General features: G+C 32.2%; 1 protein-coding gene across 3 annotated transcripts in view; it reads left to right on the top strand.

Moving 5' to 3' along the window:
- The window catches only part of LOC130897954 (fasciclin-2-like), a 172356-nt gene that overhangs the window by 118385 nt on the left and 28229 nt on the right, over positions 1-25742 (top strand). The window contains exons 3-5 of one of the 3 annotated variants that reach the window (XM_057806945.1): positions 1055-1330; positions 2737-2901; positions 9449-9544. In XM_057806945.1, coding sequence (XP_057662928.1) covers positions 1055-1330; positions 2737-2901; positions 9449-9544 — 537 coding nt within the window. The remainder of the gene's footprint in view (positions 1-1054; positions 1331-2736; positions 2902-9448; positions 9545-25742) is intronic. The other 2 variants (XM_057806946.1, XM_057806947.1) reach the window with 2 other exon arrangements.

Here is a 25742-nt window from a genome sequence, read left to right as displayed (position 1 = left end):
CCATAGGGGCGGGCGATGCGAGGAAGATTTGAGTGACTGTCGAATACCTCAGGCGCCGATGGTGCAAATAGAGGGATGTGAACACATTCAGAGTTCAAGGGGAAATGAAGGCAAGGGTAATAAGAATGTACTCAGAGTATACATCGATGGTCGGTCACGGTATTTCAGTACCGTGATCATCAAGAAGAGTGGAGGACGGGTACCACTTGATCCTTCACTCTCATTGGTGATCGCTAAGAAATAATCAATACAAGGTATCATGAACTCAAGAGCAACGAAATTGCCCTCGACTTGGCTTGGAGCCACTAAAGCTTTGACAGAAATCGAACTTACTGTGGGAATCTCTTAATCTCGCAGATTAAGAAGCTCATTGAGCCGATGAAGGAGGGAAAAACCACGGAGTGTGACTTCAGAATTTCATAGATGAATCAAAACTTTGAGACTGGTAGGTATAGATAGTTCAGCTTTTGATAAGGGACACCAAGATTCCGTTTAGCCCAATTAAAAGGCCACGGAAGTCGTTTATTATTGAAATAACACCTCTGTAATACTTATCAACACAATGAGGAAAATCATACGGTTCAATTGGAATAGCCTTGATGTAAAGCCGATGCCTGGAGGACCTTCCAATTTTGGAAAGTCTCCACGGTTTAGGATGAGAAAACGGGTAGTACAGAGGGCAATAAGGATCAACAAGTCGTGCTGATTCTTTCGTATCAGAATTATTCTGTGTAATAACAACACTAGTGTTCATGATTTGAATGTAAATTATCGGAGGAGAACTGGTTTCTAAAGTACTATATTTCCAGCTCTTCCATTTCGTCGTTATGCTCGAAAAATCGTGAAAATTCGTAATTCAATGTACCATTTCATATATTATAATTTCAAATAAGTTTTGCTCTGTAATGAAGATATATACATTCAATTCTTAAATGCGTACTGAATGAATAATACATTTCATTTATAAATCAATCTTTTTCGTCTTTATGTAATGAAGTTTAATGAAATACACTTTGCTTTACAAGTTCACTATCATAAATTCGTTTTGTTTCAGACTTGGCCAGCAGCCTCTACCTGTCCCACTCCAGAGTCAATATTGAGCCAGGAAAAAGTTTGGCCATTTCTTGTAGAGATAGAGGAGGAGAACCGGTCATGTGGAAAGGTCCCAAAGGGACCCTTAGCGCTAATACGAAGCCCAAAATTCAGGACACTTCTATAGGGAAACTGTTAGTTTTCACTTCCCTGAGGATACAGGATACGGGAAATTACACTTGTAGTTTAATCAATAATAATAGGAACGACTACAGTATATTTTCATTAACTGTAGAAGGTGAGTAGCTAGCTACTGAAAAAAGTTCGGCAAATCCATATGATAAGAAAAAGGTAAATGATATTTCTTACAGTTTTCTGGTGATCACCTTGTATGATATTATGTATGAGTAGGAAGCAATATTGTAGAATGAGATTATTCTTAAAGTGGATTTCGAAAAAGTCGACAATCTCATATCCGACATAATTTAATTTGAAAACACGGAAGAAATCGAAGCTCTACGTCGCCTATGCGAGCGACGTACAGGAAAAAATGGAATGTTCAAGGAACACATCAGTTTCAATAAAGTGGAAATGCTAGGAAAGCTGTTTAAAGACGATATAATAATTCTAGGATATGCATATTCAATTTTGTTATATGAAATACAATTTTGGACGAAACTATTATGAATGGAAATACAAGAAAAAACAAATTTTAGATGTGTACAGAAAACTATACGTAAAAACTAAGGGAACTTTACGTATTTTTACCAAATGTAGAGTCCATAAGGGTCAACTCTTCTTCATTATGTTACAAGATGATTTGTAAAATTGACCATAAATTTTAAGTGACTATATTTTTCACACAGCTCATTTGATAATTAACATTTTTTTTATTATGCAGTACACTACTAAGTATTCGACCTGTATGAATTTAAATTCCAGGACCGATTTTTAAAAAATCATATTAGGGCTTCGTATTGAATATTGCATTCTGTATATTATTCCTTTCAATGCATAAATAACTAAAGAAAACGACGTATGCTTCAAAGTGATCGCGTCTTTATTCAATTTTTAGTGAAAGCATCATGGAAAAATTGAAAAATAAAATGGGTCAGTTTCACAAATCACTCTGTAAATTCATAAAGAAAAGAGGAGTTGACATTTTGTAGTAGCCGTATAAAGTTTTTCATGACTCTGTATGACAGCCATTCTTGGAAACTACGATCGATTCTAAACTGAGTACTACCCATATTTAAATGGACTATGAGGCCTTGGAACTCACAAAAAATGTTGACTTGTGCAATCTTCTTTCTTTTGACTTGTGCAATATTCTTTCTTTCCAATTTTTCGTGATTAAAATATGATATAAAGTGGTTCAAAATTAAAATCTAACAGCACAAACATTTCATGCTTTTTTTGTATCAGTAACCGTCATTATTTATAAAATTTGAAAAATAAAAGATTTGTATCAACTAGGATAAAAAAGAAAACGCATTATATGAATAATAACAAACCATATAGCTGTGTATTTCTGCTCAAGCTTATTTAAATTGTACTAAATTTGTATTTTCCATTTAGTGTATCGTCTTTTTCATAATTTTTCATCAAATACTCCTAACCCTCAACGTGAACTCTATTAATAATTCATTGATAATCAGAATTAATGTAATACATAATGAACTTCTTGTACTTGTGTTATTGCAGAATCTCATAAAAAACAAGATTCTTCAGAAACATCAGATATAGAATCATATTTAAATATAAACTTAGAATCAGATACAGAACCAGAAACTCCTTCCCCTACTATTCATAGGAGAATTCATAAACAACATAAAACCAAATATAGAAATTATGAGACAACCACGCAAGGTAAAATATAGTTGTTTTAATTTAAGTTTGTATTTTCCACCCTCTGAAACTGTATCATGAATGCCAGGAAGTGATAGAAGCTTCTACGCGGGTCAAAAATACAATCGATTACGAATCAATTGATATATTGATTATTAACCGAAGATAGTAAATAAAGTGATAGATCCACGGTTCATCCAAGATTTTGAAACGCCACAAAAAGCAAAAATTTGGCTTTATTTGTATGAAACATTGCTAAATACTCGATGGAAACATCTTCATCTTCATCTTTTTGTTCTGTTGTGAGCAAACGCGGCACCTATCTTGCGCACAGCTTTCTCATGTCCAAATTTTTAGTTAATATGCAATTTTTGAGATACCTACAATGTCTGCTAGCTCGAGCATTTTCATTCGACGATCATCTAGTACCCCTTTATGCATTTTTTTAACATTTCTGGAGTCGTTACCTCATTTGGTCGACCACTGCAATGCTGGTTTTCGCAGGTCGTACGAACTTGCTTAAACTATGCTATCCAATATTTTACTGTTGATAACGAAGGAACAGACTCACCCAGAGTAGAATCTAGTTAAGCTTTTATATTAGTTGTGGTGAGGCCTATTGTATCACATAACGATGACCAATTTTGTGTACAAATTCACTGGAAACGTTCATTATTTATAGATGCCAAATAAAAACCAAACAACGTGGCGTCTTCAAACTTGAAACATATGCTGTATAGATTGTGTACTTTCCAATACAGTATTTTTCAAGCAACTACCGCCATTTCTAGGTTAGATTAGGTACTTCTGGGACCATTCTCGTATGTTAGCAATCAATTTATCATCAAGGGCAACAAAACCACTGTTGTGTTATTTCAAAACAAAACATTTTCACGAACTACCCACAAATTTGCAATGATACTTTGTTTCCGTAATCCAGATTTTAGGTTAGTTTTTGTTACCTATTAGATTCACGCGGATTTCTATAACTGGCGCTCGACTAGATATTTCCTTACCTTCATATGCCTGTGAATTAGTAGTAGATGTATAACCACATTAATTAAATTTCTAAATTTATATACAATGTGTGTACAACTATTCCAATATATTCATTTTATATTGATATTTTCGAGATATCTTGTATATTTTTTTGAAGTTTCTACTTTCGCGTTAGTAGATTCGTTGATTTTTAGGTATTTGAAAAAAATCGCTTACTTTGTATCTCCCAAACTGAGTTCATAACATACGAAGACTCTGAAGGAAAGTAACGTGAAACACGATTATTAATTGATTTGAGTACGACTTTTGAGTGAATATAATGAGAATCTATGGTAATAAGAATGTAGAAAATATAATTGGTTATATGGATACCGGCTCACATGTATAATTGAACATTATCCATGTTAAAAACGCAGTTCAGAGGGCTGGAAAGGTTTTTGCATTTTTTTAAGCTTCTTTAAATTCTGTTCAATCAAGTTCAATCGTTTTGTTTGGCGACCTTAAATTTTGTTTTTAATCGTTATACAGAATTCTTGCAAGGAGTAATAGTTGAAACACAACTTTCCATTCGATGGAAGAACTTTGACTACAAATTTTCTAAGTCACGAAATAAATTTGAATGAGTTATAGTGAGAAACAAAAAGTTTGTCTCAATTATTCCATCAAAGTTTTCCTAAATTCGATGAATATGCAGTTTTGTGAAAAACTAAATCATTGTATGCAATATTGTATATTATCGCTAGAAATTGAAGCGACAAGTTTAAAATATATATTTACCAGCTAAACAACAAGCATGCTTGAAAATTATTATTCTAGTCGCATCTTTCTTTCATCGTTGAAAAAAAAATTCACGAGTTGTGTTATTTTTTTATATCAAAACTTCATGAGGACCGTGCACGTGAACTAACATAGTTTTCTGTCGTCAACATTTACAAAATTATCACCAAATCGTATTTTATCTTTGATGGCCATCTTAAAATGAAATCTATTCATTTATCGATATTTTCTATAATATCGCATTATTATAGCAACAAAAACAATTGGGAAAATCTATATCTCTTCGTTTTAAATTAGAAAAAGTGGCTTGAAGGATCATTAACTGATAGAGCATCGGTTTTTAAGTTTTGATTTTTAAATAGATGCTTGAGACATTAACAGAACAATATTTGTAATTCCAAACATAATCTTTGAAATTGAAATACTCCATAGAAACTGAAAGGATACCATATGAATATATAGTCGATCAATGAAATACTTGGAGGGGAGAATTATTAAACTTTTATTCTTCTAAATGTTCTTGATTTTATGTCTGTTCTGTTGTAAAATTAGTTTTTTTCAAACAATATTCTAAAAGAAAGATAATAATTGACGTTTTGACAAAGTATTTTGAAACAGATTGAAATAGGTCGAAATGTCAATTTTTATCTTTCTTTCAAAAACTATTTAAAAAAATTTCAATTTTCAAAGACATATATAAAAGGTCTAATCAATGAGAAATTAAAGAAATTTTATATATAGTATATAAACTCATCCATCTAGAAAAGCAGATGCCTGCTTTTTCACGTGACAAATTTCCATATTTTTCTAAATGCAACCCCAATAGGTTGTAAATATATGCGCCAAACCATTTCATTCATTAGTTCATCATCTTCATCAATATTCCTACATGTTTGTATGCTTTTGGCTGAGATTTTCTAGTAGAAGGATTTGGTAGAAACATTTCTAAACTATTCTATAACCTAACCTAACCAATGCGATCATATCGCCACAGTCCTCTTTTTCGATACGAATACCAAAAGTAAACATGAACAAATTTTGGAAGTTTACAAGGATGCCTCTCTCGGAGTTTCAAGAATATTTGGAGTTCATACGACCAACTTTCGTCCAAATGATATATTTGCTTCCGTTCTTGTCCAATATTAATGTCCGCCAAAAATAAGAAGGGTAGTGATTTTCAGAGTACTTAGTTATGAATAGATTCTTCAGATTCACAGCTAGCTTTATACCAATATCTAGAGCATATCTCAACAAAATGTCAGTAATACTTGTTACAATTTTTTATATTTCTATAAATTTATTAAATGCTCTATTACACCCATTTTCTTAACATAAAAAATCATAAACCATGGAACAATAATTTTTTATGAAGGCTTTCAATTTCCAAATTTTCAATAGATGTCTTCTGATGTACCTCTGCGGTTGTTTAAGGACAATTATCTTTGCTATTTCTTCCGACGTCTTTCCATAAATATTTTTCTCCAAATAATAAGAAACTATAAGATAAATGACCACTCGAAACGCATGCAGCTGTCACTTTAGAAGCTAGATTTCTTTGACGGTAATCGGAAGAGAGCTGAATAGCTGAATTGAGAAGACATCTGCTCGTGACTCATCTAAGGTAAGACAAAGTCAAACCATTGGATGGGTCGAAAAGTTATTGGAAGAGCACAGCATGCCTTTCAAACTAGTCTTACCAGGATGTATTAGCTTTTGGTGTTTGATAAGATAGATCTCTTGATAACTTTACACTACAGACGACTAAATTAGTTCCAGAAATACCTGGCCTGACTTAGAGATGGCGGTAGTTCCTTAAAAAATATCACTGTATTAGAAAGTACCAAATCTATACAGCTTATGTTTCAAGTTTGAAGAAGAAGAAGAAGAAGAAGAAGAAGGTTGTTTAGTACTTGTTTGGTAGTGAATGTTTTAAATGAATATCTTTAGTTGAAAGGCGTTAATCCAACCAATTTAAAAGCTGAACTAGATTCTACTTTGGGTGAGATTGCTCCTTCTTTATCAACAGTAAAATATTCCTGCATCGCAGTGGTCGACCAAATGAGGTGACGAAAAGCTCATAGCGTCGGATGCGCGCTGGAAAATTTTCATTGAGTATCTTAAAAAAAGAAAAACCATCAACAGCGAGTATTATACGAACTAATTGCAACGTTTGAGCCAAGAAATCAAGCAAAAACGGCTGAATTCTGCTAAGAAAAGAGTGTTGTTTCATTAAGACAATGCACCAGCTCACAATTCCGTTATTACAATTGCCAAAATGAATAAATTAACACCTCATTCACTATATTCACCAGATTTAGCTATCTCAGACTTGAAAAGATAGCTCGGTGATCAAAGATTTTCTAACAACATTCGGTTTATCCAAGTTTGAAGTCACACTGGATTTGCTGATTTTCTATGAGATAAGAGAATTCAAAATACTATTAACGCCAATTGAAAACAATTTATTAAGGTAAGAAGTCAATAGAAGACATTGTTAATCTTGAAAGAAATGATAGTGCAAACCTACAATATTATTATTATCAATGACCGTATTTTGCTCCATTACCAGAAGTTTCCATGTTTCAAATTTCTTAATGGATTTTTAATTACGCAGATTTGTTAGATTTTCATGGCGTGTACATTGATTCTTCATTATCCAACTACTCCAGTGATTTGAATGACCATTACTCAAAACCTTTTCTGTACATATTCCAAACATTGCCATCCCTTTTTTATATCATAATGTAAAATCAATAACATATTTCAGTTAAATATTTTTCTACATACGAGACGTGGCTATTCAATAACGAGATTTTATTTTGAATTATATTCACTTAAATCACCATCCTTCTCTGTCTTTACATGTGAAAGATGAAAGATCTGCTGTCTACACCTCACACGGAAAACTCTTTTCTTTCTATGCCAACCAGGATTTGTTACATGTCATTATCGTTCCCAATAGGTCAAGGTGATTTCATAAGTACCAAATTTACACTTCTTGTTTGTTATTCCTGCCTATTTACATCGCTCAAAGGTGAAGTAGACGATAATAATCTTCATTGTAATCTTCAAAACTCTGCCAATTGAAGCTATGGCTATAAGGATTTGTGCACAGTAACTAAATGCACTGCATTCGTAACAAAAGGAGTTACTATAGCAATTGTTAGTAAATAGCATTTGCTCCCTGTAAATACTTTAAAATTGAAGAACAGTCCGTGTAACAGCTAATTATGAACAAATATGGTTGAAGTTGCTTAAACAGATTGTTCTGTTGTACCAAGATTGCTACTTAATTGCCACACATCATATTCCAGCTCATTTTTAGTATCACGATGATTACTCAGAAATAAATATTACCTGTACAACACTTTTTGACCGTCTAACAGAATATAATATTATTATTTTAAACCCAATTCTCGATGAAACATCGTCAAACGTTCTCCACAAACCAACAATTCAAACTAGTTGGAAACTTCGAGTTCCTGGGTTATCTTTCTAGATGATGCCTGAACTGCTTTCATATGGAACTACTGGAACAATTATTATAAGAAAAAAATCATCAAGGGTGTAGAGCGCCTTTAGATATACGAATATGGTCTCAGAAGTACCTGGTCCAACAAAGAAAACACAAAAATATTTCAACGTAATATGTTGTTATAAAAAGAATTATCAAGCTTCTCGAAACAGCTATTAACTGCTGACATCACCTCTACATTGTTGGAAAATATTTGACCATTAAGCCATTTTTTTATGATTGGGAACAGGAAATAATCCTGGGGGTCTAAAATTGGTGGATAGGGTGCATGAAGTAGCAATTCAAGAATTTTGGCCATTGAAATGTTTTGATGTTGATGTTTTGATGGAACAATACTTTCTTCTTAGCCACATGTAGCCATTTTTGCTTGATTTTCGCTAAATTTATAGTCCTTGGTTTATTTCCTGTTTCCAGACTTGAAAAAATGGCTTGGTGGTCAAATATTTTTCAACAATGAGGAGGGGAATTCGGCAGCATTGTTCCAAAATTTTATGTGTTTTCTTTGTTGTGCTAAGTACTTTTGGGACCGTCCCCGTATAATTTACATTTGAAAAAAATAAATGGTCATAATAGAGAGCAACCTGAACGGCTTATTGTCTTTAAAATAGAGACACGACCAGGAAGATTCAAATGAGAAACTTCGATACGAAAAATTTTGGTCATAGTTTTTTGGGACTGGAAAGTTATTCTTCTATCTGGATACTGAAACGTAATGTGATTCAGAGATTCTTCAGCTTCTGTAACAGCAAAAATTTTCAATGGGAAGTACATCTATCATATAACTTGTGCTGGTGCTGTATCAGATTTTTAACTTTTCAAAAATTCAAGGGGGCACAAACATTTCTTCGTTTGTTAATTGATAAAAAATAGAAACTTCTAATTTTCAAACTCAATTACTTCTTTTAGAAGCTTCCTCAGATAATACATTACCCTCCATTGTTATGAAAACAGCTACAAAGATCATAAGATTGTAAATGTGATAAATAAATGACAACACTTCTAGATTTGTTATTAAATGTGTGAAGTTGATATTCACTTACCAAAATTTGATTCTAGATCTTCTATTTCACTAGTGATCTAGAAATTTGAAAATTAAATTTTAAAAAACTTCAATACTATGAGGAATATATTCAGTTTTATCTGTAACATTGACTATTCCCGACAAATTATGTGATTTAGACGAGTTGTGGTCAATGTGGTTGTATTTCAACCTCTACTCCGTTTGCTCTCAATAATATATTTGTTTTTCAATTGCAGACACTCACACAACTGATAATAGCGAAACAAGTACTATTGAACACTCACACACACCCTCTCACTCTGGACGTACACCTACATACGATGTAACTGAAGGTAAATTAAAAGGAAAAACCGTGAAGAAAAAGTAGAACAGAAATCGTTGCTTCAATAATACACTTGACACCTTATCTTAACAAATTTCTTCTATAGATCAAGGTGATCATTATTAAACTCGATTTTTATATAATGATTCTTCTGTTTTCTTTTTAATTTAATTTTCCTCATTCAGAAATAATGGTGTCCAGTGCATTATTCTGACATTGTTGCAATTGTCATCAATTGAAATGTGCATAGAACAACGGTTTTTCATCAGTTGTCAATTGTTACAATGAGAATTGTAGAATAGATGCATTTGACTCCGCTAATCAGTCTGTTTGGCGCTAATGTATTCAGAGAAAATGTACTATTTTTGAAAATAATAAAATATATTCATAATAATATTCAACCACAATACTAATCATTCAGTTTTCAAATAGAAACTATAGTGAAAATAGACATATGTTTCCACTTATAGGGTACGTTCAAAGTTTAGTATTAGTACAAAGGTTCTAACCGAGACGAACAGGTTCGAAACTCAGATTCGGATAATGAAGTAGATACCATAAAAATAGAAAAAAATCATCAGAATATGCATCTCGTAAAAAGAGTCATTTTTTTGAAAATTAAGACTATATTGTTTAAGGGTTGAAATTATTGACATAATTCATATGAAGAAGATAATTTGAAGGGGTTGTTGTGGTTCTATTAAAATTTTTTATGCCTAGGTTTATAACGACATTTCTGGAATATATATTTCGTTGAAATTATTTGAGTATTTGCTAGGAGTTCATTCTTATGTTTATTGGAGATGGTCAGTCTGGGAAACTTTTACAAATATTCTGAGTTACTTACATCACAATTATTATCAATAACTTTGATCATATTCGATGGTGTACTTCTCATTGTTTTAGATCAGTTGGAAGTCCTTCTTTAGAATAACGTAGCCTGTACTTTCCTTTTTCTTAAGATATGCCCCCTTTGAGAAATATTATCAGTTTCATTTCGAAATCACTTTGTCTTTGTGTCTGAACATAAAATTTTATTATGATATTTCCTTATCCATACGTCGTTTCTTAAGGCAAAATCAAAATGATGGTTTCATCCACCTTTTCCTATTTAATTATTTTTTTTTTCGCTATAACAATCAATGATACCCATTTAGATTCACTTACCAATTTCTATTGCATACTATAACCCATCAAATTGTACATTTACTCCAACCGGATACAATTTCTCATCTGATACAAATTTTTTTTCAGACTTTTCTGCAAATTTCAGCCCTCTTTGTGAAGCTAAATATGTTTGCAATTATGATGACAACAATCAATCAGATCTGACTATTACCATTAAAATAAATAATGTTTCTTCCAAATTAGAACAAAACGCAACAAATGAATTATTTTGCCAAATATGTGGGCCTTCTCTGACCCCATTCGAAAGGTTTTTCAATTGCATTAATTTTTTAACGACCCCTCTTCATTTGGAATATATAAAATTGATGATGATACCTTTCCACCCTTCGTTTGATGCGGGGTATCATTATAAGTTTTGCCAATGCATTGGGATGATTTACTAAACGATAAGGATATTTTTGAGAAAAGTGAAATATTTCTCTTTCAAATGACTTCATTTAAAGCTAGAACGTTGTTAGGTACATACCATAGAAAATTCACAACAATCTGAATAATTTTCACTAAAATCTTTCTGGAATTGTTATGCTTGAGAGTTGAATTCAGTACTTACCTCCAGATGGGTTTTAGCATGACTATGTATGTGTATTCTCCAGGTTAGCCGTCAAAGCAGATGAATTCCATGGTATAAAACATAATTTATTGGCTGGTATGTTTTATCTTACAGAATACGTATACTAATAATTGATAATGTTTATGCCTTGGGTCAACTGATCAGTTTATTCCAAAATTCAGCCGCACTCTGTATCCCACGGAAGATTATGGGAAAACACGTTTCCAAATATCGTTTAGTATGTACACATTCGGTTTTGATTGATTTCTCCTTAATTATGCATCATTCGGAAAACTTCCTGTACACTCATCGATGTGTACAAACCCAGTTGATGCATATTTGAACAGGACATGAATTGTTAGTTTATATTTTTTAGAAGAACTGTTAAATTTTGTTAGAGAATTTAATAGGAAAGGCGAGATAAGAGGGAAAAAGGATAAAATTAAAAGTAAAAAGAAATTTCTATTCCCATATCCTTTATTTAGATTTGTAAATTTGACTGGATTCACTTTGTTTGCACTCGATCCTTTTTAAATTTGAACTTACCACTTGTTATAGAGTATTTGGTTGATGCTGGAAAATAACATCCCCTGGCGGTTTTTTTCATTTGATGTTCATATGTTGTTGATACAAATATATTTTTAATTATATATTTCATTTATTCAGCGAGTTCTATGAAGCTGATGACCAAACTAATCAAACATCCACATCTGAGTTTTATAATAGTATTCGAATAAATATATGTATATATGATATAGTATACAGGATGTTTTAAAATATACATTATAGTTCAATATAAATCGAAACGGTGTCTTACAAACTATCAACAATAGTTTCCTTTATTTGTTTTTTTAAACGACAAGTATAACCTGCAATTACCAGCTGAATTGTTTATTACTCTTCAACTGTGAATTATTTCTTCGGTGTTTATGACTAAACGACAGTCTCAATAAGCCCTATAAAAATCGAGAACGAGCTGTGATTCATATTTTTTGGACCAAGATGTCTTTTTGCAACTCGTGTATTGATCGCAAGTCTTCAGAGTCTAGGCCAAAGAAATCGTACCATCGGCACTTAATTAAAAACACCTCGAAGTACCGTGATCTACAACGTGAAGAAATATGAATTCACCAGTAACTTTGGTGATAGAAAAAGCTCAGGGCGGCCTCGATAAAATACAACCGCAAAAAGAAGATAGCTGTAAAAAATATTGAGTTGTGCGATCCGACCAGAGCCTGGTAAGCCGAAAATTTATCTTCCGGTATGACACTATCCCGAGCATGCTCAAAGCTGTGCAAAGAGTAGTAGAAGGAATTGGAAAGTAAAAGTGTACTGAAAGTACAGTCGCCTGACCTCAATCTGATTGAGTTGTTGTGAGACAAAAGCCAGTGTCCAACTTCCACTTTACACATATTTTGAATATTCTGAAAAACGTATTGAATCAAATGAAGGACGATTATTTGTTCAAATTCTTACAGAGAATGCCAAAATTGTGCTGGTGTCTTTCTTTGATTTTGTATCACACAAAACTATAACTGTTTTTCATGAAACATTCTACTTTGCTGTCATAACTATCTAACTACAAGGCTTTCCAATTAAGTAACGAGACCAATGTTGTAAATTTATCATACAATTATTCGTTGACAAGATGACCTCATTCATAGTAAATCCCTTCAATACTAATACATTAACTCCAGCGATTTTTCCAGGCGTCGTAGCAATTCTGGAAGTGTTTGCTTGGAACCCTCACCAGCACTTTCCTCTCAGTTGTTTGGATCCTGAATAGATTCGAATAGATTCCTTCTACGATGGTTTCATCTTGGGACTTGAATAACATTGTCGTGGTATAGCACGTAGTTGTTCATACTGTTTACGCGCACTCTGTTGACTCTTTTTCGTAGTCTAATAAGTACTTTGCGATGGAATTCGCTTGATTCACGGTATCTCCAGGTGGAACAAACTCCTTAAAAATCACCTAGCGGCTATCAAATAAGCAGAAGTTCTATAAGCGATTTAGTCATTCTCTTTTAGGTTGTTGAGTAAGCAAAATATTCAAATTTTGTTTATTTCCTCATCCTAATTCTTCTTTATATATCATTCCTTCCTTATTTCCCATTTCTCTAGATCGATTGCTTTCCAATTTTTTCACTTTACCTATTGATCTCAAGACCAAATCATCTGCATACATCTGCTATTGATTCCGGTATAATCAGTCAAATTGTGGATTCAATCATTGGACAATCTTATTCATCATTATGTGCTGATCATAAATGCGTTATAACATTAAATACAGAATATTTCAGAATGATTTCCTTCAATTTCTATACATTCTTCATACTTCTTTTCAATTGGTACTGCGGAATATACTTTTCGTTTCAATATTCCTTACGTTATATCATCCATTGTAATACGTTTAGGAAACATATGCTAGTCACTTGACAGGTATATCTACGTTTCGGTCTATCTATTTTCTTGTGAAGTTCCAGCTATTCCCTAGATTGCAGTACGGAACGTGACTCGATCGTGCATGGACAAGATTAGTATTTGGAATAGAATAATCAACAATATCGAAGAATCTGATGGATTTTTGTAGTGAACATGATGAATGAAGTGAATCAGAATGGGATAAGAAGAATTTTCAATTCTAAGTTGTTAATAAAGCATTTAGTTATCGTAATAATAATCAACTTTAACGTCACTACTTTGAAAAATGGATTGTTGTGCCAAAAATTTAGTTTACCGTAACAACGGAAGAAGAGCGTGACCTTTTTGTGATAATTTAGCATCCCTAGAATATTTAATGCTTAAACTTTCAACATTCTACGTTTAGTTTGCTATTGTATGTAATAGTTATAAAACTTTTTATTTTGTTACTATCAGGAGCTTGCCCAAAATGTGGCAGAATAATACAAAATATTATTTTTTTTCTTTTCTTCCATCATTAAATTTTCGATATTCGACTTGGATATTGCTTTACAAAGTATATTAAGATTCGATAATATGTCATAACAAACATCAAACAATTATAAAGGAATACTTGTGAATGAAAAAGTGTTTTTTTTTCTTCGAATTCTTTATATTCGTTGTATTTGTATCTACAACTATACTACTACAGTTTCATTTTCTCTGAATATTTATAACTGACTTTTGTGTGTAGTTTTTGACTCAAGCTTAAGCTAGTTAAGCGCTACAAGCAGTAGACAATTATCATAATATTAAATGTATTTTTAGAGCACCAGATGTCTTTTATATTTACTATAATGATATGGTATAAGTAACTACTTTTAGTGTACGAGGTCTGGCTATTAAGTAACGAGATTGCGCGCCTAGATGGCGCCCTTGTCTATGCACGTCCCAAAACACGTTTTTGTCACTATTATAGAATTTTTGCATTTAGTGGTTTGGAAAGTTCTTGTGCCGAAAAGCATGTGTGACGAAAAACAGGAGCAGCGTGTCAATCTCAAATTTTTAATTAAATTGAAAAAACTCCTGAGTGCTATAAATTGTTGCCCATGGGAACAATTCTTTATCTCTTGCGCGTGTTTTTGAGTTATATAAGCGCTTTGGTGAGGGCCGAAAGAGCACTGAAAATGACCAGCGCCCAGGTCACCCTGTAACTGCTTCAACTTCGGACCAGTGACCAAAATCAACCAAATTGTGCGTGCAGATCGTCGAATGAGCATCCGGATGATTGCCGAGGCTGTAAAGGCCGATAAAGAAACGGTTAGAAAAATTTTACACAATGAATTACACATGACAAAAGTCTGTGCGAAGTTGATGGCAAAAAATCTGACTCCTGACCTAAAGCTCTTGCGTCTGCTTGAGTCTGCTAAGATTTCCTTGGAAGGTTAGAAAAAATCTAGTTTGAAAGGGGCCAGATTTGTGTCGATAGAAGCGGTAAAGAAAAAAAAGGCAGAGCTCCTAAAGGCACTCGCCAAAGAAAACTTCCAGCACTGCTTCGATCAATGGAAGAGGGAGTTTATTGAAGGGGATGTAGATTTATTTTTATAATAAAACCCTTTTTCGTTATTTAATAATCAGTCCTCGTATATATTGAATTGATATACACGTAATATGTTCAGAGTGTGGGGTAGGTGAAGGTATGTTAAATAATCCGCTTATTATAATTCCAAAAATATATTTCAAGAGAATTTTCCGATTTTGCCTTTTATTTCAAATAGATCACCCTGACCCATTTTTTTTAATCTCCAATAAATATTATGTTATGTTTATTTATGTTTTATTGAGCTCTCATTGTTGGTACTCAATACATTTTTGAAGCTTCCACCACATCAGAAGTTCACAAACTCGTAAACTACTTTCAAAATATTTATTACTAGTTTTAGTTGTTACATTTACGCCATAAAATCTATGGAAATTCAAGTACACTCCTATTGTAGAGCTTTCCGTGGACCCCTGGGACCACTGGACCACTTTAGGAATCACTGCACTACATGATTTGGACATTGAGGCTGGAAACGACGTTGGGATTATTATTTTTATAATATCAGTCACTTTATATCTCAAATTTAGCAATTTATTTGGAATCTCAAACATTTATAGTATATTATGCTTGTGCTAAAATGTACAAATATAATAATTACACCAAAACAGTGATATAATGAAATGGAGTGAGACAATGAAATAAACAAAGTCTACGTAATCGGTTTTGTTGTGACGATCTTCCCGGGGAAAGTTAATTTTTATTTTAAACATACAGTTGTATTTTTAGTCATATCGGCACACCTAACTTAGAGGGTCTGCTACTGCTACATTCAAATATCCTTTAATAAAAATTAAAATTAAAGAATGAAGGGCTACTTCTCCAAATTAATCGATATTAAAGCCATTAAGGACCAGACGGATTTACCAAACTTTATCTATTTTCATATTTATTATAAATATTAATAAATAGTAAGTCTGTATTTTCGATAATTTAGAAATATGCAGTTCAACATTTGAAGCCTCCGATATGTCCTGGGTGATTGTTTTGAATTCTCCACTTGTTTATGTATTGATGGTCGCTGATGATCTCGGCAATGACTGGGACTAAAGCAATCGGACTTTTGTTTAGGTATGGGTAAAAATCGAGCAAATTTCCAATCTGCAGACCAGAGACCTCTTTTCTATGACAGAGAAATAGCATAGCCAACTTGTTAGTTCAGCTTCATATTTCTAGTGGCTTTATTGATGAAAAAGCATTTGAGAAGTTTTGTCACGTCTAGATATCAAAATTCTATTTCTGGCATCGATTAACTAACTCTAGGCTAGAAATTTAAATATAAACTGACAATAAAATATTTTTGCAAAGTTTATAAACGCTTAAAAATAAAAATATGAGGATAAAACATTGTTATAACTAAAAAGTGAGTGTTAATATGTTCTTGGGTTGTGAATCTTCCTTGTAAGGCCCATGTATCATTATCTTTCCTAACGAAACTACCCATATTTCAACTCAAATTTCTTTTCGTTTAGTATTATAGATATATAATACGATAATTTTCAATTTAAAAATATGAAATAATGACAGGTTATTGAATAAAAACTTAAATTTTGCCGTGCGAGTAAATAGCAATAGCAAACGTCGACGTCCGAAGTCTACTAAGCGGTTGATGGATCTTAGTGAGTAGTAGAAGGAATATGTCTTCACATCTTGACTTTTAAATAGTTCGCCTTCATAACAATATGTCCCGTTTTTCCAAAATGAATTGTGACGGCTATTGAAGTATATCAAGATCAGTCCGGTTTCTATATTATTCTTCATAATGGAGCACAATCCCATCCACCTATTTGAATTAAAATGGATTGAAACGTTGAATAGCTTCTACTCACTTTATTCGTAGTATTAAATGATTCCTTCATCAATTCTCTCGAGGTATCCATGTTACTTTTGTTTCGATTGATTTTTGTATGATCTTCTCGTTTTATGTCTAATCTTAATGAAAAAATCCTCGGAATATCGAGGCATCATCTCAAAAGAATTCAATCAATTCCATTAGAGTGGACGCACGTGACTTATTTTCTTTACCGTATATATAAATTATATTGTTTTTTCCTGCTATTCTTCTACAGATTCAATTATTTGAGAGATTCGTGAAATGCATATTTATATAGTCATTTAGATTGAGAGACAGTCATATTGTTATTCGACTTGTGGTTGTTGAGGATTTTTTATTTGATGTTTGCCTCATTCCAATGATAATGTTCATGTATTTGAATCCAAATTGAAGTTTTTCCAATAGTTCTTTCTAAAATACGAACTTAAATTTTGCTGTAAAATGAGCAGAAGACGTTAAAAAACTTTTCATTTGGTTCTCGTACAGATTGGGAGAATTGGAACCGATTTTTTGGTTTATAAATATTAGAAATCTTTTTTTCCATAAAACCTAACCTAACCTAACCATATGGTCATTCTAGAATATGATGGTCATATTCAATATATTTATTAGTATATGTAATAGTTTAAGGATAGTTAGTTCTTCCAATATCAAGTTCAGATTATAAAAACTCTTGCCAACTTTTTGTTTGATCTATCATAGATGTAGATACCTCATTTTATAAATTTATTATTTTTGTATATACTTTTAAAAATATGCGAGAAAGTATTCGTTAAAAAACAATCGGATCATTATAAATTGGATGGCGTTATTTAGTCAGATGCACTTAATTTTAGTAGTAGTGCTACAACTGAATAATAAATTATAAAACGTGGATAGACGAGTAAAATGTACCTGCCCGTGAGGGAGTTTGGTTTGAACAGGGTACCAGACGTGAACTGAGCTCTTTTTGTACCCCATTCGTCCATTAGATCTAGTCTTTTATCTGACGTAAATAATCTTGTCGACATCGAATTAAACTTGACGATTCGGATATTGCCATCCGTTTATGCAGTTTTTTGTGTTTAAAACAACATTCTGACAAAACTGGATAATTGGCCACCTTCATCTCCATATATAAATTGTCCTACGTATAAAATCTTAAGTAGCTTTGTCAATTTATTCAAGGTTTTTCGGTTCTGTGAATGATCTACAGCAACCCCTTCCGCGACTACTCGATAAATGGAAAATTCATTTACTCTAGTTAATTCAGCAACTCTTATTATGATTGCTGAATATTTCCCTTTCTAAAACATTCGAATATATTCAAAATAACTCTAAATATTTATTATTAAATTCATATCTGTCTTGATTCTCACTATATTGTACAATTTTATTGTCTTCATTCGCCCATGGTCTAAAGAATTCCATATTTCTATTTATTTAAAGAAATTTATGAATTGAATAAATCTCACCCAGCTAGGCTACTGCTAATCGCATACTGTCTTGCAGGAATATTTCAAAGACATTTTGCAAATACGCCTTCCGACAGTTTCCGCCAATAGAAATACATTCGATGTTTTCATTGGTAAACAGTTGAGATGATTAGTCCACGTGGACTGACGATTTGTTGTTTACCGAATTTTATACGGGGAGTAAACATTATTTTTCATTTCTTAATTTGGTTTGAGTGCCATGGACTATAACGCTGAATAGTTATTACTTTTTTTTGTGTTTAGTTGTATAAGAAATGGTGAAAAACAAGATATCGTCTTCGAAACGGATGTGTTTATCAATATAGCCGTTGCGGAGACGGGATAAGAACATAAAAATTTTTTCTCGTGATTTTTCGCGTCTTAGGATTCCCATCGTTCGCTGATATTTTTGATTTACATACAAGACGCGTATATGTCTCGTTATGTGCCCCGTCTCGATTTCTTACAAGTAAACATATAAATATATTATGTAATAGGAAACCGTTTCATTATTAAAATGTCAATTTGATTTATTGTGATTGTTATTTATTTACCCGCCATGGTTCAGATTAGAAGTAAATTATTTAGAAATCTCAAATTTTCAGTTGTAAACTTTTCCATTTTGAAAGGGAAGGAAGGAAACAAACTAGAAAAATTGAATAAAATTCAACGGTTTAAACTACTAGATTGTTGCACTAGAAATTTATATGATGGTCGTTAAGAGTTTTAATTTTTTTTATTTAAAACACGTGGCTTCACATGATCTAAGTTAATTTTTCTGTATAATGAGTCTATATAAGTATATTTCTTCGATTACTCTAATTAATTAAAAAGTAAACTTTGATTCAAACTCTAATTCAGTAAATAGTAGTGCTGCCAACGTTTCCACTTAAAAGTTCTATTGTTCATATGGAATTCCACAAGTGTAGGGTTTAAATACGAATCTGTGTACGTGCCGAGAATAGAATAAAGATCTAGCGTCTAAATGCCAAAGCGGAAACCTGAGAGATGGACTGGTATTGAGGTAGCTTTTATACTCAAGTATTTGCTACATTACGATGTGTACTTACCTAGATAAGATATCTCTCACGACAAGACGACAAACTGGCTTCCATAAAGTCGGTTACTTGGACCGTGAAAAATAGCGAATGTGAACCGAGAAACGAATATGAAACTTGAGAATCGTTGAAAAAACTGAATAAGGCTGCACTAAGTATAGTATATTGTCTTGTTTATATCTTTTTTTATAGAACTTTGCATGAAAACTGACAATATTGTTCTCTTTGAAGGATGTATCCGAAGAAACGTTTGTAGAGTTCATATGAAATTATTATTCTCAAATTATTTCACGTTTGAGTGGATATTGAAGTACTGACTCCCGTATACAACGTAAAAATTACTCTGAAACTAGAATCGTTCTGTCAAAAAATATCTTTCTGTTATTTATTGAAGTATAGAACTTGAGGTATGATACAGGATATTCTGTATTGGATTTTTTTAGCATTTCTTTGCAACAACCGACACGAGGTTTTATGAACGATCGTCAAATTATGCGGTAACCAACACGAACAAATCTTCTTTACATCCAAATGTTCATACAATATTGAATGTATGCGAATGGAACTAATGCCCAAATATGCCTCAATGTCACGGTATGTCTTGCAATATCATTTCACGCACAGCATGGTTTCTGGCACAACAACCGATTTTCGTCAAATTTTACTAAATTAGCGCTGTGCGATCACGATTAAATTCGGAAAACCAGTGAAACTAGATGGTTCCAGATGTTCCATCATCAAAAATGGAAGCGAGTTGCTCGGCACATTGCTGTTGGTTTAATCCACGTCAAAAATCATAGAAAATCACCACACGAAAATATTCACTATTTAATTCTATTTTTGACCAAGATGAATCATGAAGAATCTGTAAACAACTCAAATAGGACTCGTGTGACATCACATTTTGAGTAAGTTCACCATTAAAAATGTCAAACTCGTATATAACGATTACATTGGAGACAAGATCATTTTTTATTTTGTAACACCACCATTGACGTCGTTAAATCTGTCTTATGGCTTGTTGTAGACAATTCCTTGAAATGGCACTTACATATTGCAGCCTTATCCGAAAAATTAAGTTCCTCCTGGTTTGCGCTGAGATCACCAAAGAACTGAACTTATCCACCTCCTTAACAGTCTATTATCCCCTTATTGAGTCGCTTTTCCCTATATCTTTCTTTTCTGGGTTACGTCTGGTGCGATTTAATTTGCGCGAATCTTCAAACTACAAAAGAGAGCTGTTAGATATTTACTCGGACTAAACAGCAGGGCTTACTGCAGGGACGTCTTTGAAAGATTAAAAATTCGTTTCTTATTAATCTTTCATCAGTTTGCCTAATTCGTAAGGACGCTTCTCCAGTTTCAGAAAGTTCTTTGCACGGCTATCCGCCTAGAAACGCAGAGCACGACCTTTATCTACCTACTCCATGTTTAGAATTAGTTAAGGGCTCAATATTTTACAATGCAAAAAATATACAATCACTTGCTAATTGAAATCAAATCCTTCTACCTCTAAACTACGCTCTAAACGACTTTTATTTGTATCTTTATTTAGTTTTTACAAACTTTTGTCTACAAATTATAACAATTTCTTGACAATAAAGCATTTCTCTCACTTTCTCTGTGTAAAATGAAATTGTATATTTTTTTCGTTGAATACACAATTGAATGGATTCAATTCGCCTTTTCAAAAACTTCATTGATGATCGTAAATTATTGAATTTGTACAAATTTTCATTAATTTTCACTAATATTCAAATCTACTGGTTGATTAAATCATGATATGAATATTTATATGCACGAACGAAATTAATTGAACTTTTTAGGAAAGATTCAGTTTGTTTTGATTGTTATTCATCAGCAATTAATTTAATATCAACCCGAGAGCATTTGAATTTACAACATAAACTGACATAATTTTTGACAGTTTGACATGAGAGAGCTTCATTTACTGTGGAATATTTTTTTTCTAGTCAACAAGAAATTAATTGGATTCACTGGAAAATACAAGTAAATAAGTAGAATTAGTCCCAAATTTATAATATATATTAATCGTCAGATGTAAAGAGCTTGATGTGAGCCTCAATGTATGTATTTGTATAAGAAAAATAATAATTTTCACACTGGAGACATAAGTAGTGTTTATTTTTATCAATTATTTTAGTTAAAGTTAGCTTAGAATACAATATTACGAAAAAAAACTACAACCATTTTGTGCATTAGAAATTTGGAAAGGATTTGAGCTTAAGTTCAAATTAAGTATCTCAAAATTTGAATCAAAATTATGTCATGATATTGCGCATTCATTCACAAACTACGACGCAAAATGAAGAATATCATTTGAAGAGAAAATAAGGAATTTATATTTTAAGAAAAATGGGCTTAACATCAATTTGATGAAAATGGAAAATATATACAGAGAATAAGCGAATAAAAATTTTGGAAAAATGATATTATAATACTGGGAGTTTTAAGAAAGGTTTGATCTGGTGAAAACATCTAGGAAGACGTAGCTAGAAAACGTATAACCTAAAGAAAGTAAGAAGGAAATAATGAATAATTTGATCGAAGAAAAATAATTACAAATGCTCTATGAAACCAGAGAGGAAAAGAAGACTTCCCAGTCAATACGAACGAAATAATATTCCCTTGAGATAAATGAATCAAATTTCTAATGTGACATTATTTTTTATATATCAAAATTTCTTTACATTCAATATGTTAGTAATCAGTATAAAAAGAATCAGATTTCTACGAACTTTTCCATTAGAATGGAGAGAAAAAGTAGCTCACTGGAAAGAAGTTACATGTCCCGCAGCTCATATTGCATACAGAGTATTTTCAAAAAGACAGATCCACTATTAAATTTGAAAAAAAAAATTAAGAAATGCTGGCTTGGAAGAAAGATTCACTATTAAATTCGAAAAAACTTTTGCAAATTATATTGGAACTATCAAAATAGGATAGATTTAGCTTAAAGAATAGTCGATAGAATCAAAAAGAAAATGAATTTCGCACTTGTATAGATAACTTAGAATACCAAAATTCTCACAAGTCGCTAAATAAATGGCGGAAGACAACAAAAATAGCTTTGGAACCTGAACTTTGAAAATGACGAAAAGTAGAATATACAATTAGTATGATGAATAGATAAGACAAAAAAAGGCAAGGGTGGGGATATGAATTTGGCCAAATTAATTAACTGACCTACGGTTTCACAAGAAAATTAGCTTAATGGTTCCGGTACCTAGATTTTTGCATAACATATATCATAATCCTTTTTTCTTTCTCGCATATGTAATCGTCTGTAATCCTGTAACAAAACTCTGTGAAATGTGCTTCGAATCATTTTATTTTGAAGTAAGTTCTCAACTTTTTCCAATATGCCTAACAAGCTAGTTACCACACTAAGAAACTACAAAGGGGGTGGAATTGCAGTGGAGCTTGTGTGCATCCCTGAACATAAAGGCTCGGAAATAATGATATTATCAACAACGTAACTGATCTTTGAGGAACGCAAACGTTGTACAAGAACCTACAGTTTGGCTACAGCTCGATAAATGATTCTTCATGAAATATTTTAGTATTGAAAAATGCGAACTATGCGAAATAAGTATAGTGTTTACACAGTCATTTTGATGTTGTATTATTAAATGTTTTCAAACTCATAAATTTCGTCCTAAAACTATCGCGAAAAGATTTTTATTATTTTTTCCTTATAATGGAATAAACGGAATATAAAAATATCAAAAACCTTTCTCAAATCCATTGTTCCAAGGAAGATAAAAGATAAAATACAGAAATCAACATATGAAATCATCTATAGTGCGAATATTTATTGAGTTTTTTTTCCAAAAATGGGATCTCGAAATACAAAGTATATAAGGATTATAGAAAAAAGTTAAAATGTATTTCTTAACTGAATTTTAAATTGCGCTCAAAGTTAAAATGATAACTTACTTAAAACTTCAAAGTCTAAGACGAGAAACTGGTTAATGACGTATTGTATTTGGAAACTATTCAATTTTAAATTATCGCATGGTATTTGCTCAAATTCAATTTAAACTTTGTAACTCAATACGTCCTTTCGCATTGTTTTCGCCTCACTGGCTAGCCTGTAAACTAATTTAAAAAGTCGTTTTACTTGGACCTTCCTAAGAGACTTTCTCAACTACTCATATCGATCTCTTCATAAGATAAATATCTGTTTCTATATATAATTTCCCATCACTGATTCGTTGATTCGAAAAAGGAAACCCTTATACGAATATAATTAATATTTTATAAAATATAATTCATATTATTTAATATAATATATAAACCAGGGTCGATAACTTTTGAAATAAAAAACATAATAGTAAGATGAAACCCATTGGAAAGGGAGAAAAATATCATGAAAATGAGGGGGGAATTGATTTATGGATGATCTGAGGTCGTGAAGGGGAAGAGGGTTAGTTTTTAATTGTGAAAAAAGGTTTATTTCAAATTATAATCCTATGGAAAAAAGTTTTTAGCGAATTTGTAGGTAATAGAAAGATCTACAACTTTTGTATTCATACTTCTTCCACATAACCTCAAAATTTGTGTGCAAAATTGAAATAACAAAGTTTTCGGCTTTTTATTTTTTATCTTTTACACAAAAATCAATTTTTTGTACGGAATTTGGTGCAAACTTATCGCGCTAAAAGTGATTTGATTTGAAATATTTATTTTTTTTACCTTATTTTTACTTACTGTAAAATAACCCTGATTTTCAATCGAAAAATTTCCCGTAAAAATTATCATCTTTTATTATAAAGTCGGTTAGATTTTTGTTCGTTGAAATCTCTTCTTTTTAAAGAAGATATTACCACCACTATAGTAAATTTTCTAAGAAAAGGCCAAAAAAAAAACGGAAAAAACATCCAAAAAACATTCGTACAATTTTTTCTATGAATAATAATTATTATTATTATCAATGTAATTAAAATTTTACACTCTAATTACACAAAAAACGTGAGATTTTGATGTTACATTCATAAACATGAATATATATTAATACAAGCCTCATAAGACTAACTGTATCCGCAACAAAATCCAAAATTATTAAATTCAGTAGACGACCATCGACAATATCCCTCTGTAACTTTATTGACAACATCTCCCTTCCCGTTGTGGATCATTGTGAAATTTTGGGCCTAACATTCGACTCTCGACCTACTTGGAAACAAAGTATCATGAAAATCAAAGGAAAATGCTACAAACTATTGAACGTTATGAAAATCCTCTCACATTTCCATTGGGAGCTGACAAAAATTCTCTTCTCAAAATATACAGAGCCCTAATTTGCTCAAAATTAGATTATGGTTGTCGCAATATATCTCTGTCTCCAAATCTGACCTTGATCTTTTAAACTCGGTGCATAATACAGCTTCACGTCTTTGCATAGGTGCTTTTCGATCTAGCCCTATAGAAAGCCTTAACTATGAAGCTAATGAGCTTCCACTTTGGATCAGATGACTGCAACTACTTCTTTCTTATTCTGCCTCTGTATCATCTAACCTCTTCAGCCCTGACTACCCTCTATTCATAACCACCACCAAAAATTTATCCAAACCATTCCACCAATAAAGTCCATCCAATTTATTTTATCACAGCTTCGAGACGTCACAGACCCCACCATGGATCATCGACCTTCCTAAATTCAATACATCCCTTACGAGATAAGACAAACACTCACCACCCAAATAATAAATCGAAAATGCTTTCAAAGAAACAACAACTAGTAGCAACTATGATCTAATTTTCTATACCGATCACCCTACTGTCCAATCTATACATGGGTCCACCCAAACTTTATCTTTAGTGTATCCAGATGACAGTCTTGTCACCATTTTCTTGCATTTCATTCATTATAAATATTCACAATTCATTTGTTTTTCGCTAGCGAAAAAATCAAGCTTTTTAGCTCTCTTCTTAGGTGGAGTATAACTAATGTCAACAACTTCATCAGCTGTATTCGTGTCTTGAAATTTTGTTATTAGAAACAGCCAACTTGACTTTGTACGAGCAATCACCTCCCGAGTTTTCTCGCATGAATCTATAAACACCCTGTATATGGGATGTATTAAAAAAACAACAA

This window comes from Diorhabda carinulata, chromosome 9, assembly GCF_026250575.1.
Source record: "Diorhabda carinulata isolate Delta chromosome 9, icDioCari1.1, whole genome shotgun sequence".
Classification (NCBI taxonomy): Eukaryota; Metazoa; Arthropoda; class Insecta; order Coleoptera; family Chrysomelidae; genus Diorhabda; species Diorhabda carinulata.
Note: the sequence above shows the minus strand (reverse complement) of the source record. Positions and strands in the feature narration are given on the sequence as shown.